Source organism: Diadema antillarum, unplaced genomic scaffold (genome assembly GCF_040938485.1).
Source record: "Diadema antillarum isolate AM-2024a unplaced genomic scaffold, OU_Dant_1.0 seq00000503_RagTag, whole genome shotgun sequence".
NCBI lineage: Eukaryota > Metazoa > Echinodermata > Echinoidea > Diadematoida > Diadematidae > Diadema > Diadema antillarum.
In genome coordinates, this window is record NW_027271460.1 from 851,616 (window position 1) to 867,897 (window position 16,282).

General features: G+C 39.0%; 1 protein-coding gene across 2 annotated transcripts in view; it reads right to left on the bottom strand.

The window, feature by feature from the left end:
* Positions 1 to 16,282, bottom strand: part of LOC139733916 (tyrosine-protein phosphatase non-receptor type 4-like) — a 199,439-nt gene that overhangs the window by 20,904 nt on the left and 162,253 nt on the right. Inside the window, exons 9-13 of one of the 2 annotated variants that reach the window (XM_071644729.1) lie at positions 14,693 to 14,859; positions 12,165 to 12,230; positions 7,410 to 7,535; positions 5,304 to 5,360; positions 1,363 to 1,498 (exon numbers count right to left, since the gene is read on the bottom strand). In XM_071644729.1, coding sequence (XP_071500830.1) covers positions 1,363 to 1,498; positions 5,304 to 5,360; positions 7,410 to 7,535; positions 12,165 to 12,230; positions 14,693 to 14,859 — 552 coding nt within the window. The remainder of the gene's footprint in view (positions 1 to 1,362; positions 1,499 to 5,303; positions 5,361 to 7,409; positions 7,536 to 12,164; positions 12,231 to 14,692; positions 14,860 to 16,282) is intronic. The other variant, XM_071644730.1, reaches the window with a different exon arrangement.

The window sequence follows — 16,282 nt, forward strand, 5'->3', positions numbered from 1 at the left end:
GAACTTGGTGTCATTCTATTGGAAAAAGAATGGCATTTCCAGTACTATGCAAAATAATGACATAGTCTTATTCGCAACAATATTGCTGATATTAAAGATCTTAGGTGTTCCATTCTTTCTGGGCCACCCTGTATTTCTCTCTTCATAACTACACTCCACAATCGTGAATCATTTATGAAATTATTGGCAAGTCCCGATATGTGGAAAATTAGACTCGCTGAATACATGGCGAATACAGTTCTAGTACTCTAGGGACACATACTTACATGATCAAAGATGTTTAAGAAGTGCACTGCATGTAATGTAGTCATAATGAGGTACACAACACAGAAAATATCATTGCTGTACTCGATGAAAATTACACACTGTAAAACCAGAAATGTTCACATGCATTTTAATTTTATGAATTTTGAGAGAGAAAAAATGTGTGAAATTGAAATGCACATGAAAGTTCTTGTCTACACTATATGCGCCGAATGCCAGCGGCAATTTGCGGAATTTCATGCCGCAAATAAGGTTGTGGCTCAATTCATGAGAATGTCATGCCGCGAATACTTCTGATTTTACAAAATGACTGATGCTAATCTGACCGTCAATCCATATCATGTCGTGCAGGGTCATTGTATCGCAATGACAACCTGAACAAGACATACACTTAGAACTTTCTTTCACTTTCGTTTTACCTCCCCACATGATAAGCACACTGAGTTCAGAAAGATTAATGAAGCTATATGACAATCCTTCCAGGGGATCCTGAAAAGTCATACACATCGAAACACAAAAGGACACCGCAATAATTCCTTCTCTCTGATTGCTTCCTTAATTATAAATTCCTTCATAATTCCTTCTCTCTGTCTAATGCACTGGAGGTCACATCAGGTAATTTCTTCTGTTGTAACACCTATTCCTGCATCCAGAAATGCTAACCAACTGTCCTCACAGCTTCGTTACTATGGTTACAAACAGCAAAGATGCAATGAGAGAAACGTTGATTATGATGCATCCCCCGCAAAAAGTAAAAAAAAAAAAATAGATAAAAGAATATGACAGCACATATGTTGAGATGACTTGTTTTATGTGACCATGAAAGAAGCATTAAAGATCAACAGCTTTGAGTTCACAAAAGACTACGCATTGAGGATGAAGTGCTTTAAACCCAGGGGCACAAAACCCTCTGTAGTAAGGGGACTTGAACCAGGGACCTTGGGACTGACAGTCTTTGGTCTTAACCACTGAGCCATAACACCTCTGATTCACAATAAAGAGCAAAATCATGCTGAAATTCTTTTTTGCTTGTTTGTTCCTTATTTTCTTGAGCAGCTAATTAAAGGAATCTTGTTTCCCAAGCAGGGAAAGACTTACCGTCTTGTAGCCGTTGCCTAGCAACTCATACGAGTTACCAGTACCCAGGCTAACGTCACTCCCACCGTTATCGTCCATGTAGGTCATGTGAGGTGGCACGTTCAGCATCTCAGCGCTCCGTGACAGGCCATTCTCTCTGAGGGGATGAAAAGAGAACTAGAGTTTCACTGCTGAATATCAGAACAGAGTAAGACAGTCAGAAGATAGTAAGATGGTCAGATGATAGTAAGATGGTCAGATGATAGTCAAAAGTCAACCTTGCAGAACCAGATTGACTGCTGTTCAATTGTTGACCATTTCTTCCAGTCTACCTTCTATGAATTTCAATAAATATCAATGGGTTGCAGAAAATCGATAAGTGTGTACAACAGCTTGTAACTCACAGATACTTTCTTTTCTTTGGTATAAAGTTTCATTCATATTACAATATCTTCCCTTCTTTGATGTTGCAATTAAAGTGTGAGTGGATTTTCCCTAAGCATGTAATAGCTATGCATGGATAATGATTTAAAAGTTCTCATGATTCCTGCAATACATATCACATATCCACTTCATAATGTTGTTAACAACATTATTCCGTTACATTTAATAAGGTGGAGTACAGATATAACATGTATTAACACAAACACATGTAAATAAAAGTGACCTAACATACTTCTGTGAGAAGATACTTCTGAGCACAATTCATGAGTGACACAAATTTACATTATATATACTTTCATGACACAAAGACAGACAAATAAAAATGTTGGTGAGAAAAGGAAATTAAATTTGCATATGATCAATGTGGATGTGTGTATACACCAAAATAGATGCATGGAGAATAAAATATAAATTTTTGTATTGCCACATGGATTTTATTTTTCAAAAACCAAACAGAAAATACAATATGACACAGGCAAGTGAAAATTGCAAATGGTGAGTTAAAATAGCAAAACACATGACTACAATTTGCTTCAACACTCAGAGCGGGCAAGAAAAGGAGAAAAAGAGGAGACTAGGAGATAAGAAGAAATAGAGAGGGAGAGATAGATAGCTGGAGAAAGAGATAGATAGATAGATAGATAGATAGATAGAGATATAGATAGAGAGATAGATAGATAGATAGAGATATAGATAGAGAGATAGATAGAGGGATAGATAGATAGATAGATAGATAGAGAGATAGATAGATATAAAAAGAGATAGAGATACATAGAAAAAGAGATAGAGATAGATAGAGACAGAGATAGATAGAGAGATAGATAGATAGAGATATAGATAGAGAGATAGATAGAGAGATAGAGAGATAGATAGAGAGAGAGAGAGATAGAGAGATAGATAGATAGATAGAGAGAGATATAGATAGAGAGATAGATAGAGAGATAGATAGAGAGATAGATAGATAGATAGATAGATAAAGAGATAGATAGATATAGAAAGAGATAGAGAGATAGATAGATATAGAAAGAGATAGAGAGATACATAGAAAAAGAGATAGAGATAGAAAGAGATATACAGAGATAGATAGATACAAAAAGAGACAGAGATAGATATAGAAAGATAGATAAATAGAAAAACAGAAAGAGACAAAAAGGGAGAGATACAGAGATAGATAGAAAAAAAGAGATAGAGACATATAGAGATAGAAAATTGAGAGAAATAGATAGGGAAAGGGAGAGAGAGAAAAAAAAAGAGATAGTAGAACAGAAAGATAAAGAGATCAAGAAAGATAAAAAGAGAAATAGAGAGATAAAAAGGGAGACAAAAATAGAGACAACACCCTTGAATTTTTATTCAACCGCAACTGATCTGAGAGTGCTTGAAGCAAAGTCAATTGAGTGGAGTGAGAATGAAGATAATCTATGGAGGGAACCTCTGCTGACCAGAAGGAGGCCCTCGTGTGACGGTCAGAGGGGGGAGAGGTTGAGGAGAAAATCCCAGGGTCCTTCTTCAAGAGGCTTTGCCACACACACACACACACACACACACACAGAGCAGAACAATGCCTGGTTAAAAGTCCATGTATTGTCCGAGCATACAAGAAGGTCTTTACCCTCTATGCTTCCCACTCTACATTCTGTAGTCTTCACAAACATATTCACATTTGCTTCATCAAAGTGTATTACCTCAAGCTCTTGTTGTTTTCTTTAATTTCTGAGCATCTCTGTCCCATTCTATCTTAAAAATAATGTTGCTTAAATGTTGCTTTTTTTTAAAGAAAAAGATGCAGAAAATTAGAAGTATCTGTGAAGTAGATCTCAGAGTGGCAGCAGCATAAAAAAAGTTGTGTTCACTTACTGCATATAGCTTACAGAGATGTCATTATATTCCTCTTCTTGAAATGATACATATATTATATCATAATATATTATATCAAATATAATTATATTATATTATATTATATTATATTATATTATATTATATTATATTATATTACATTATATTTATATTATATTATATTATATTATATCATATTATATTATATTATATTATATCATATTATATCATATTATAATATACTGTATACGCTATAATTTTCGCGTACATAAATTTTCGCGAATTGCCGCCGTCACACATTTTCGCGAGTGGTTAAATTCGTGATTGGGGGACCAGAGAAAATATGAAGTGGCAAAGAAAGTGTGAATTTTCAACTTACTAGCAAATAAGAATGATACTAGTTATACACTGCATGAAAAAAACTTACCAAACTCTGCGAACTAGTAAGTTAGAATTCAACATTTTTGAAGTGGTTAAGTCCATCGCGCTAGATTTCTGACGAGTGGTCCCCTTGTGATAATGGATTGGCTCTCTACAGTATTCATAAGTAGACGTGGACGTGCTATATGTACGTAAACAAGCTTAGCCAGTATGGTCTGTTCGGTAAGCCATGACATGGTATACTAGTACTGAAATGTTCGTATCATCAAGGCAAGGGATTCATTTTGGAAGGTAATATTTTCGCGTGTTGTTAATTTCGCAAAGAGCTCCCGACTCGCGAAATTCGCGAAAATAAAACCCCCGCGAAATATATAGCGTATACAGTATTATATCATATCACATCATATCATATCATATTATAATTATTATATCATATCAAATCTGATTATATTATGTCATATCATATCATATTATTGTATCATCACCCTAATCACTTTAAGCAAAGTTATACATGTACTTTATTTCGATCACTTCTGGGTTTTTTTAAACTACAATGTATAATTACTATAAGGTCCTCCTCAATTGTTTTACATTCTTTTCGATACATAAGGTTCTGTTTACCTTATTCTCTGTTGTCAAAAGAAGTGTAACTTATATGTTTTGTCGAAAAATTATATAAACTTTGAATTGAATTGAAAATCATTATTTTGTACTTTCTTTACATCACAGGCAGTTGTAAATGAAGGAGAAGTTAGAGTAGTAGTTACTTGTAACGAAATCTTAAAAAACTGATATTGACTGTAAAAAGACTAGTAAACCAAGTGCGACAAAGGTCATAGTTCCTATCAAATTGTACTTGTGGGATGAAATCAATGCATATACTAATCTGTTTTCTTATGTATACCACGTATACATGGTACACAGTGTATAATGGTTTGCTTCCCTGAAACTTTTCTTTCATGGTTGACATATCATTACACTGGGATACCAGTAATTACAAGATTTATAGCAGGATAAGTATGAAGTGGTAGCAGCGTTATATGAGGTACAGTAGAAGTGTTGCTGTAGACTTCTTGCAGTTCTTCCCAACTTGTAAAGCATAGTTTCCATTGAATGAATTTGTAGCCTGTATCAGCTTGATATCAATTTGTGGGTCAGTGTGTGTGTGTGTGTGTGTCTGTCTGTCTGTGTCTGTGTCTCTCCAAGTATCTGTGTGGTTGGTGAGGTGGAAAAAGTTAAAGAGTTACTGATGCTACGGTGTTCTCTTTTCCCCGCTGGGTATGTGGTTGGGTTGGACTTACCTAGGCTGGCCATTGGGTGAGGCAGGGGGAACCTGGCCATCAAAACTGGGCATTCGGCTGGGTGAGTGAGAGAAGAGATGAGTGCAGCACCAAGCCAAACAAACCCCACGGTGCATGAGCATTAACCCTTAGCATACCACATCACCATGCCAACAAATGCCTTTTCACCATGACAACCAAACAAAAACATTCAATGCAGATTTTTATCATTTTTCTTAAAAGCAATGCAGAGCAGCTTTGGATAGGTTAACTGGCAGAAAGCTTGCATCCAACTTTGCATATGTCCATGTTTGTGCAAAAGCCACCTGTTCAATTTGTTTACACATGCACAGAGTAACACTAGTGCTATATTTGAACATCACCACTCAGGATGGCAACCAAAAGTGATCACATCTGATCACGTCATATCTCACAAAGTTTTTAGGCATTTTCACACAACTGTCTGCATTTCCATTGCATCTGTTGTGAACTCTGCCACTTCAGCACCTTCTGTACATCTTTATGATTTACGTTAACCACTCTTAAAACTGCTCTGTTTAAATGCAATTTTCCTGGAATTACAAAATAAAGGACAAACAACGTATGCAAAACAAAACTGCAACTTTTGTAACAATGTGGCACAATGGCATGAGCACAAAATGCCTACAGACACAAGAGGAAATAGGAGAAAATGACAAAGACATACAGTTGTGTGCAAATGTTAACTGTGATGCTTCACACCTATGACCCGATCAAGAAAACAGAGAGGATTTCAAGAAAACAAGAATATCCCCAAACAAACATGCAAAGTGTAAGATGGATAAGCGATCCCAAAGCTCCCATTACTTAGTACAAAATCACACATTCACCGGAAATACATTACATGCAAGGAGATAGAAGGTGGGATCATTAGCTGCAAGATTCACTCTCGCCACTCCCTTTAAGAACTCCCCCCCTCCCCTCCCTAAACTCACTAGTACACCTACATGTATCCTAATTTGTGTTCTGTATGCTAATGAATTTCAAACATAGGTATTAATTAAGTAAGGGCCACAGCAGGAAACTCATAGAAAATAGACAAACTGGTTGAGGTAGGGATGGGCTTGGAAGGAAATGAGATTTCCAAGAGAATGAATGGAAAGAAAATTTGGAATGGTATCAAAGAAGTGAGGCACACATGCATTCAATTCTAGGAGGAGAAGAACAGTTTGGTGATAGCTTGATAAACCCCTTCTGTGCCACAGACTTTGAACAGTGTGTACAACACTATGGGATTTTCTTTGCCAATCAGCACTCAAAGTGCACAATAGGTTAATGGTGAAAATCAGAAAAGAATGAATGAGAGAAAAAGACAGAGAAAGATAAAATGATGAGAATGACAAATATACAGTGCTATGAGACTGTAAATTAATGAGAAATAGAGAGATAGATGGATAGATAGATAGGAAAGATAGAGAGGCAGATATAAGTAAAAAGAAGGATGAGCGAAGAGAGACCAGGTCCGTGGATGGACAGATCAGTTGCAGATAGTTGAATCTCCAGAAAAGCAGTCAAAGGCAGGAAAGTCTATGGGCAGAATTGAATAAACTACATAGGGACAGGCTGAAGGAAATCCTATGGAAGTAAGACTAAACTATCCATTTAATCTTGACATATCTGATGTATTATTTGCTGCATAGTGAAGGACACACAGCAGTTGCTTTGTGCGAAGCATTGCTAATCATCCATCTAAGGTACTAAAAAACAACTTAAAGCAATGTGATGATGCTTTTCTTTTGGTTTATAATAAAGTTTGAGAAAAACTTGAGAGAGTGCATTGATGCAAGACTAAAGTAAAAAGGCAGCATACACTTGTTGCAGCTATGGCTATGATTAGTGTTTTGTCGCTGTATAGTACTCAATTTAAGCTTTGCATTCATGCACCATAATGTAATGTCCTTTTTTCCCAGGTTTATGAGTGGAATAGTGATGATTGCAAGAGGGCTTGAGGTTAAGGGACCAAAGGGAGGGGAGAGGGAGGGTGAGGGAATTTGGGGGAGGCAAGGGGGACCTTGGAGGAGGGAGGGAACTGGAGTTTGGTAGAGGCAGCTGGGATGAGGGGATTGGGATTCTGCTAGCGACACTCACTGGTTGTCTTTGAGTGGCTTGTACTTTTGGGTGGTCCTTGAGGGCAGGCTTCGCGTTTCTGTCCGGATAATCTCCGCCACCGTACCGCCCACTGTCCGCCGGAAGGCACGCTTGTTTGGCGACGACCTGCGGGTTCAAATGTTACGGGTCAAAGGTTGCTAGTGTAAAGGTAGGGCAGAAGAAGGAGTCTGATTGAATAATCACAACAAATCACTGATGAAATGCCCCCCAAATCCCACCAACTTTGAAAAGGCTGTTTCGAGGAAAAGATTCTTAAGTCAGCTGAGAAGAGGAGATTGACGTCATAAATGCTGTTCTAGAGCATGGTATCATGCCCAGTACTCATGGAACATTTATTGTTCCACTACATTTCCTACAGTTTCCACAGGATACAGATTGTTTTGACCGAGATACGGCAAGAAGGGAAGGATTTCCACACGATCTGGTCAAAGACATATTAAACTATTCAAGGAAAAGGGGGAAATATATATCAGGGTTCGAAATTGGCGATGGTCCGCTGGCCATTGGCCACCCAAAATCATGTCGGACTAGCTAAAAATCATAAAATTCTGAAGTAACTAGTCCGTCTGGCTAGCCAAAGTATTGCTTCAGTGTCAAAATTGATTCTAAGTAGTCCGCCTGGCTAGTTTAAACAAGAGACCCACGGGTCTAGCGCTCACCTGAGTATCGCAAGTTCACCTTTCACGCAGTCACTAATCTAAATTATTCACAGCTCTACCAAAATTTGACGAGGCATTCTCAAGTGGAAGATGAAAATGTACAATAAGGGCCCAATTTTTTCAAGATTCCTTAATTTGGGAGAATTGGGGCCCCCTGGGGCCCTCTGGGTGGGGCATGGTGCCCAGTTTGATAAATTGAGATCCTGACCACCTAGGGATGCTACCTGCCAAGTTTGACAAAAATCCATCATGAGGTTTTCAGGAAGAAGATGAAAATGTACAATTCAGGCCCCCATTTGGACCCTTCCAACCACCCCCCCCCCCCCTACCCCCAAGAGGGGCACCCCTGGATCTCCTATGAACAAACTTGAAACTACAGTCATTAATGTACTCACTCATAGTATTATCTCAGCTCTATAACTTCTGATTCTAGAGAAGATTTTTAAAGATTCCTTCATTTGGGGGGTTTGGGCCCCCTGGGGGCCCCCTGGGTGGGGCATGGTGCCCATTTTAACAAATTGAGATCCTAACCCCCTAGGGATGCTACCTGCCAAGTTTGGTGAAAATGGGTCATGGGGTTTCTCAAGAAGAAGATAAAAATGTACAATTTAGGCCCCATTAGGACCCCTCCTCACCCCCCCCCCCCCCCCTGGGTCCCAAGGGGGGCACCCCTGATTCTGCCATGAACAAACTTGAAACTACAGTCATCAATGTGCTAACTCATAGTATTAACCTAGCTCTATCACTTCTGGTTCTAGAGAAGAAGATTTTTGCGGATTCCTTAATTTTGGGGGGTTTGGGCCCCCTGGGGGCCCCCTGGGTGGGTCATGGTGCCCATTTTAACAAATGGAGTTCCTAACCCCCTAGGGATGCTACCTGCCAAGTTTGGTGAAAATGGGTCATGGAGTTCTCAAGAAGAAGATGAAAATGTACAATTTAGGCCCCATTAGAACCCTTCCCCACCCCCCTCCCCTGGGTCCCAAGGGGGGCACCCCTGATTCTGCCATGAACAAACTTGAAACTACAGTCATCAATGTACTAACTCATAGTATTAACTTAGCTCTATCACTTCTGGTTCTAGAGAAGAAGCTTTTTACAGATTCCTTAATTTTGGGGGGTTTGGGCCCCCCTGGGGGCCCCCTGGGTGGGGTATGGTGCCCATTTTAACAAATTGAGTTCCTAACCCCCTAGGGATGCTACCTGCCAAGTTTGATGAAAATCGGTCATGGGGTTTTCAAGAAGAAGATGAAAATGTAAAAAGTTTACGCACGACGCACGACGGACGACGCACGACGCACGACGCACGACGGACGCCGGACGAAGGGCGATCGCAATAGCTCACTTGAGCCTTTGGCTCAGGTGAGCTAAAAAAAGTTGAGTGCGACCCCTGTATATACCTGCAGACCTGCACATCAATGAATGACTTTACACCATGGGAAAGGAAGAGGAAATGGTCTGCTCTTTAAAAACAAAAACAAATAAACAAACAAACATACAAACAAACAAAATACTCAATTCTCATTTAAGGGCCAACTCAGCAATGTCATCATTGTTCATCAATGACATTTATAACTGATGTTATTCTGGGACCAATGACTCAACAAGCTTCCTTCTGTGTAGTCCTAATCATATGTCTCCTACTTTGTAAGATTATAGTCACCAATACTACTGTAAATTGACCATTATGTTTATCTTCATATCAGGATAGTTGTACATTCTGGCAAATGCTTTATTTAATTTGTACATTACAACTTCTGTAAAGCTCTGTATAATTGTATTATTTTTCTTGAGAAATATGAAATAAATTGAAATTGATATTGAAAAAACTCTATCCATCACGACATTTTTAACACTATTTCTGGTGTTTGATACAAATCACTGATTAGACTCAAAACTCAAAAACAAATATTCTGAAAGCAAACAAATGTCCATAGTCTGCATTGCTAATTAGACAAAGAACATGACACAAGCAATCTTATCATGACTACTATTCCATGGAGATGAAAAATGTAGAAAATAGGGCTTTACAGGACATGAATTTGCATGTAAAATTTGTCTATTTCTTGCACAAATGAGAGTTCTCTTGCCTTTACAACTAGACAAGCAGGACACCTTTAAGCTGAGAGAACACATTTATATATCATTGCAATATTATAGATGGCTAGTTGTCTTTTAAACAGATGTAGAGGGGTGGGCAGATGTAGCCTCACTCCAAGGCTTAGCACACTTTCCTTGTCTTTGTGTGTGTGTGTGTGTGTGTGTGTGTGTGTGTGTGTGTGTGTGTGTGTGTGTGTGTGTCCTAGACTACATGAGACAATCTTCTTCTCCTCCTGTGGCACATTGTGGCTGGTTGATGTGAACCATTCATCAATGAACAAGGTCAATGACCAAAGGGGGCTATCGACAGTTTTTGCACAGAAATTACCTTCTTGAAACCACCTAAACATGTCCTCCACCCCCCCCCCCTTCAATCATGTCCAACAGTTTACATCAAGCACAAGCCAGGAAATGAAACAACAACAAATACACAGTGAGAAGAAGTCATAATCTGCAGACTAAGTTCACAGAGACAAGCAAGTCTGAGGAAACACAAGGGTAGACTACTGAAGCACAGTAATGAGGACCAGAAAGTTCTACAATCCAGACCAGCCTAGAGAAAAGGGAAGGAGGTTCCAAGCAGAGAGAAGAAGGGGGAGGGGGAGGGGAAGGGGAAGGGGAAGGGAAGGGGGAAGGGGAGGGGGAGTGGTATGGAGGGGAGGGAGTTCACCTAGATGTTAAAGGTCTGCTCAAGAACTTATGATATGTTTTCTTTCAAACATCTATAATGTCTTATTCAGAAATCTTTCTTTTTCCATTTCTGAAAAGATACAAGAGTCAGGGAAATATTTGAAATAGGATATAATGACAAAAACAATCAAAAGCACTTCATTATGGACAATGTCCTTTTAGCACAGATTGGCTAAGAATAGGAAAATGTAGAATGTAAATACTGCACACTTCGCAACCGGATTTGCACTGGATGTCATGATAAAGCAAAAGTGTAGGCAGTACAGCAAAATTGGCAGTGAAGGTTGCAGAACAGTGTGATGGAAAATGTCAAATGATAAATAACCAATTACTTTCAGGAGGCTGGACTGGCATGTTATAACTCTAGAGGGGGCTGTCATATTTAGAAGCAAAAGGGTTAAAACAAGCACAGCAATAGGTGACTTGCTCACTTCATATCAGCTCATACCGTGATTTCAAGGCAACTAGAAAGCATCATTAGATATCAGAATGTTTTAATCGCAAGTCACATCACATTCTCTCAGTAACAGCTCAAGAATTAGAACAAAGCAAGGCACACGATCGCTGGATTCTACAGAAGGTGGGGGTGGGGGGAGAAGGCATACGGTGTAGACGCATACGAGTACTCTCGCAGAGTTTCGGCAAATTGTGGATTCTGCGAATCGGGGAACAAACAGACATTCAAGCACGGCAGGGGAAGCTAAGGGGGGCAAAGAGTGAGGAGAGGCCTACCCTTTTGACTCCGGCTGAGAGCTGAGAAAAATCTCAGCATTCCTGTTGCTGCATGGGTAATGGTGTTAAACGAGAGTCATACAATGTATGATATATGGGTGCTGGGAAATGAATTGGAATCGCACATAAAACAGATTTAATAGTCCTCCTTTTGTTTCATAATTTCAGTGTTGTATTGTCACAGGGATACATGTAAATGTCAAGAAATGAAAAACTCAATTGAGTTTTGAAGCGATGCATTTGAAAGACCTATGCTTATCTAGTGGACACTCTCATATGCATTATATGCAGCTTTCAAAAGTACATAAACGCATTCTAAAAGCATAATTGAAAACAGGATCTTAAGTATGACCCTTCAAGAATAAGCTTTTGCAAAGGCTTTTGGCAAATAGTCAACTGAATGCTTCAGCATGTGGTAAAAACTAAACTCATGGATATTTCAGAGCAACCAATCTAAATGAAGACTGTGAAAGCCTTTCAGTAATGCTGTCTTGATTTCAGTGTGGGCCAAGTACACAGATCTCATGAAGACATGTTAGCATTATGACACACCAACCTGCAAATTTCTCGCTCCGCTAATCTCTTCTTCGTCTCTTCCATCGTCTGTGTTTCTGTCCTCCCGCTGCAGTAGAGGAGAAGAAAAGAGACAGAGCTCTTCTAATTAACCCATTCCATACTGAATTCTGAAATCTGCATAGACTTAATACACAGGCGACCAGGTTCCCACATGGAACAGGTTAATCACTCATCCGTGATCTACACTTACATCATTACGTAACAGATATCGTAACATACAATACTTGCAAAATTATTGATTCAAATTCATAAGAAACTTTCTATCATGCTCAAAACGATCCACAAGAGAATCTGTCTTTTCACTGCAGCACCAAGAGACAGTTTGATCAGATTGGAAGATTCAGAGCTCAATTTAAAGGGCCTGTTTACCTTTGGGAGCAGTGATTTAAAAAATTGTCAAGATATCACATTTGATGCACATGTGTAGGTCTGTTGTATCACAAAACATCCTACGGTACCATGTAAAATTTTCACAATAAAGCCTAAAATATAAGGAGATATCACTACTTTTCTCAATAAACCATAACTGTAGACGATTTAGTCTGGAAACATTTTTATCATAACTATTGTTCACATTTTGTGTATCTAACAATACTTAACATCGATTATACAGATTCAAATTTTTAAAGTGGCTGTTTCTATCCCTAACTCACATTTTAGAACTATTTTAAAGCACTAACGCTGGGTTTTTGTTTCATCTGCAAATGGTAAATAATGCCTTTAAGATTCTATGTGAAGTATGTATTGAGCAGGAAACTGTCTGCCTAAAATTCATCAGTTCATAGATCGCATGTGACTACTGTGTTGGCAGAGTGGTACAAGTAATCAACATATGATGACTACAATTTGAAACTTCACGAATGTTACGGTGTGATTTAACATCAAATTTTGTTTGCTATCAATAAAGTGCTCTACAAGGGAGGTAAGAGGCTTCCACCTTCAAGCATCAACAAGGAAAAGTAGAAATTACGCGGTGCATAATATACATGTCCCCACCGGAAGTAGCATTTAGTAGCAAAATGTACAATACAGGTAAAAAGATGAAGGTCAAAGGTCAAAGAAGTCAAAGGTCAAAATTCTATGTAGAAGTTTTGAAGCCCTCACCTAGTGCCATCACATAAAGCAAACGGAATCGAAATCGGGTTAGAAATGGCGAAGGAGTAGCATTTTGTAGCCAATGTACAATATAGGTAAAAAAATCAAGGTCAAAGGTCAAAGAAGTCAAAGGTCAAAATTCTGTGTAGAAGTTTTGAAGCCCTCACCTAGTGCCATCACATAAAGCAAACGGAATCAAAATCGGGTTAGAAATGGCGAAGGAGTAGCATTTTGTAGGCAATGTACAATATAGGTCAAAAATCAAGGTCAAAGGTCAAAGAAGTCAAAGGTCAAAATTCTGTATAGAAGTTTTGAAGCCCTCACCTAGTGCCATCACTTAAAGCAAACGGAATTGAAATCGGGTTACAAATGGCGAAGGAGTAGCATTTTGTAGCAAAATGTACAATATAGGTCAAAAATCAAGGTCAAAGGTCAAAGAAGTCAAAGGTCAAAATTCTGTGTACAAGTTTTGAAGCCCTCACCTAGTGCCATCATATAAAGCAAACGGAATCGAAATCGGGTTAGAAATGGCGAAGGAGTAGCATTTTGAAGCAAAATGTACAATATAGGTCAAAGGTCAAGGTCAAAGGTCACAATTGAAATTCTGTACACAAGTTTCAAAGCTCCCATGTAGTGCTATCATATAAAGCAAACAGAATCAAAATCGGGTTAGAAATGGCGAAGGAGTAGCATTTTGAACATTTTGATCACACACGGACGCACACACGGACGGACGGACGGACGGACGGACGGACACACACACGTACGGAGCCCGTTTCATAGTCCCCTGCTCGAACTCGTTCGGCGGGGACAACAACTCTCAATTCTGCAGGTCTGGTTCGAGCCTGCTGAAAGCAGCGGTCGTGCCCCTACACAAGACTCTTATATTCATCTACTAGTCCTCCAGAAGGAAAGCTATTGGTCATCCTGTAGCTTGTTAATAAGCTGTCAAAGCCTCCTCAGTGGCCTTGTTAACTTGATTCAAACAAACACAAACACACAAACAAACAAACAAACAAATAAAAAACAAAGAAACAAAAAAGTAACTACCGTATAAGCTGTTATTTTTGTAAGGGTTTAATCATCACAAATTGCGCGAATCACAGTTGGAGTGCGAATTTAACAACACCAAAAATGTTGCCATGCGCTAGGGTAATAGTGCATTTTACAACAGCCTTGGTGTCAATTCGTGAAAACAGCATCTCACGAAAATGTCTGTCACCTCCTCATTTGCGACAATATCTGTATGCGAAAATAACAGCTTCAATGCACTAACTAACTAACGAATGAACGAACAAACGAACGAACGCACGAATGAATGAATGAACGAACGAACAAACTAACTAACTAAGGCTGCCAATTTAAACATGTGCAATAAACTAGAGTTCAAATGTCACGATTCTGCTCACTGACCTGTATCTGAACTTTGACCCCAGCTGAAAGAAAGTTCTCCTCTTGGCAGGGGGCTGTGGGTCCACCATGCGGAAGAACGTATGGTGCTCCACGCAGGACTTCCATAGATTCTTACAGGCTCGGTAGCTGGTCATGTTGAAACCTATTACCATGTCTCTTGTCTCACCCTGTGTTAAGCAGAATCAAAAAAGGGATGAAAATGCTTCTACAATAATCATAATATAAAGTCATGATATTTTATAATGATTCAAATATGAACTACAGATTATTTACAATGACCATAATATCATAATATAAAGTAATGATATTTTACAATGATTTGAAAATGAACTACACATTATTTACAATGACCATAATATCACATATGAGTGAACCAAGAAAATTACGTTAACTTTATCTTTGTAGTTAATTAATACATTGTGCAAATTTTCATGAGTATCTTGTCTAATACTACTATTGAATTTGAAATGGAAAGTTGAAGAGTTCAGGTGAAAATGATAACACTTTCTTTGGTAAAATGGTCATTTTAACCATAAAAAAAATCATCTTCATCATTAACACATTCTTCAGTTGTAATACAAAAGCATTAAAGACAAGCCTTGCTTTAGGGAAGGGATATTTATTCTCACTAGCGTTCTACCGCAGGAGGACGCATGGAACGCTCGAGGACGATTTTACGCGTATATAGGCGCATCTGACATGATGTGCGCGCTGGTGATTTTTTTCTGTAAGAGAGAGATCGTCCTACCGCGGTAGGACGACTGGCGTCCCTCCGCGTTCTACCGCCACATTTTGGTCACGTCTCATGCTTTGTGTGTACGTGTGTGTGTGTGGGGGGAGCCCGGTTTGGTCGTACGCCGTGTGATCCCAATCAACAGAAGTGAGAATTCGAGCAGCAACGCAACCAACGAGAGCCAGAAGCTGGGTGTACTACGATGCGTATGGCCATTTTTAAAGACTAGAATTACACGGCTTGAAATCGTTTGTGGCCGTATGGATGCCAGTTTAATCACAAATGAGGTGGAAAAATATCGTCGCGCAACCTTCAAGCTGAGACACTATTCTATTGGGATCACTCAAAAAATAAAGTGTAGGCCCTAATTTACATCCAAGGATGAAGTGATTATGATTAAGTAGGTCTAGGCTAGTTAGTACCGGTACCTGAATCCTGATTTCACGACAGTGAAATGAGCTATATAATGTGACATGACAATTCGCGATTCTTGTGTTGATATAAATGAACGAAATCACTGAAAAAAATATCTACACGTGACTCATATTCTTTGTCAGGCAATCGAATAGCGAGAGTGCAACGTTTGACATGTTAAAATGCCAATGGGAAAAATGAGCTTCAAATATCGAAGCTCCTTTGTTAAGAAAAAAAAAACCCGACAAAACAAAACACAAGTCACAAAAAGGACATCGTGAAGCTGCATTTGGACAACTCTTATGATTATTTACATAGAATACGGCATGTGCCACGGTCACACACCTTGCTTAGACTCGCCTTTTTAGACGTAAATTTTGGTGGATGAATTTCACTTCTGATGAGCGAATGTAATATCATGTCTTTCTTGTAGTTTGTAGATT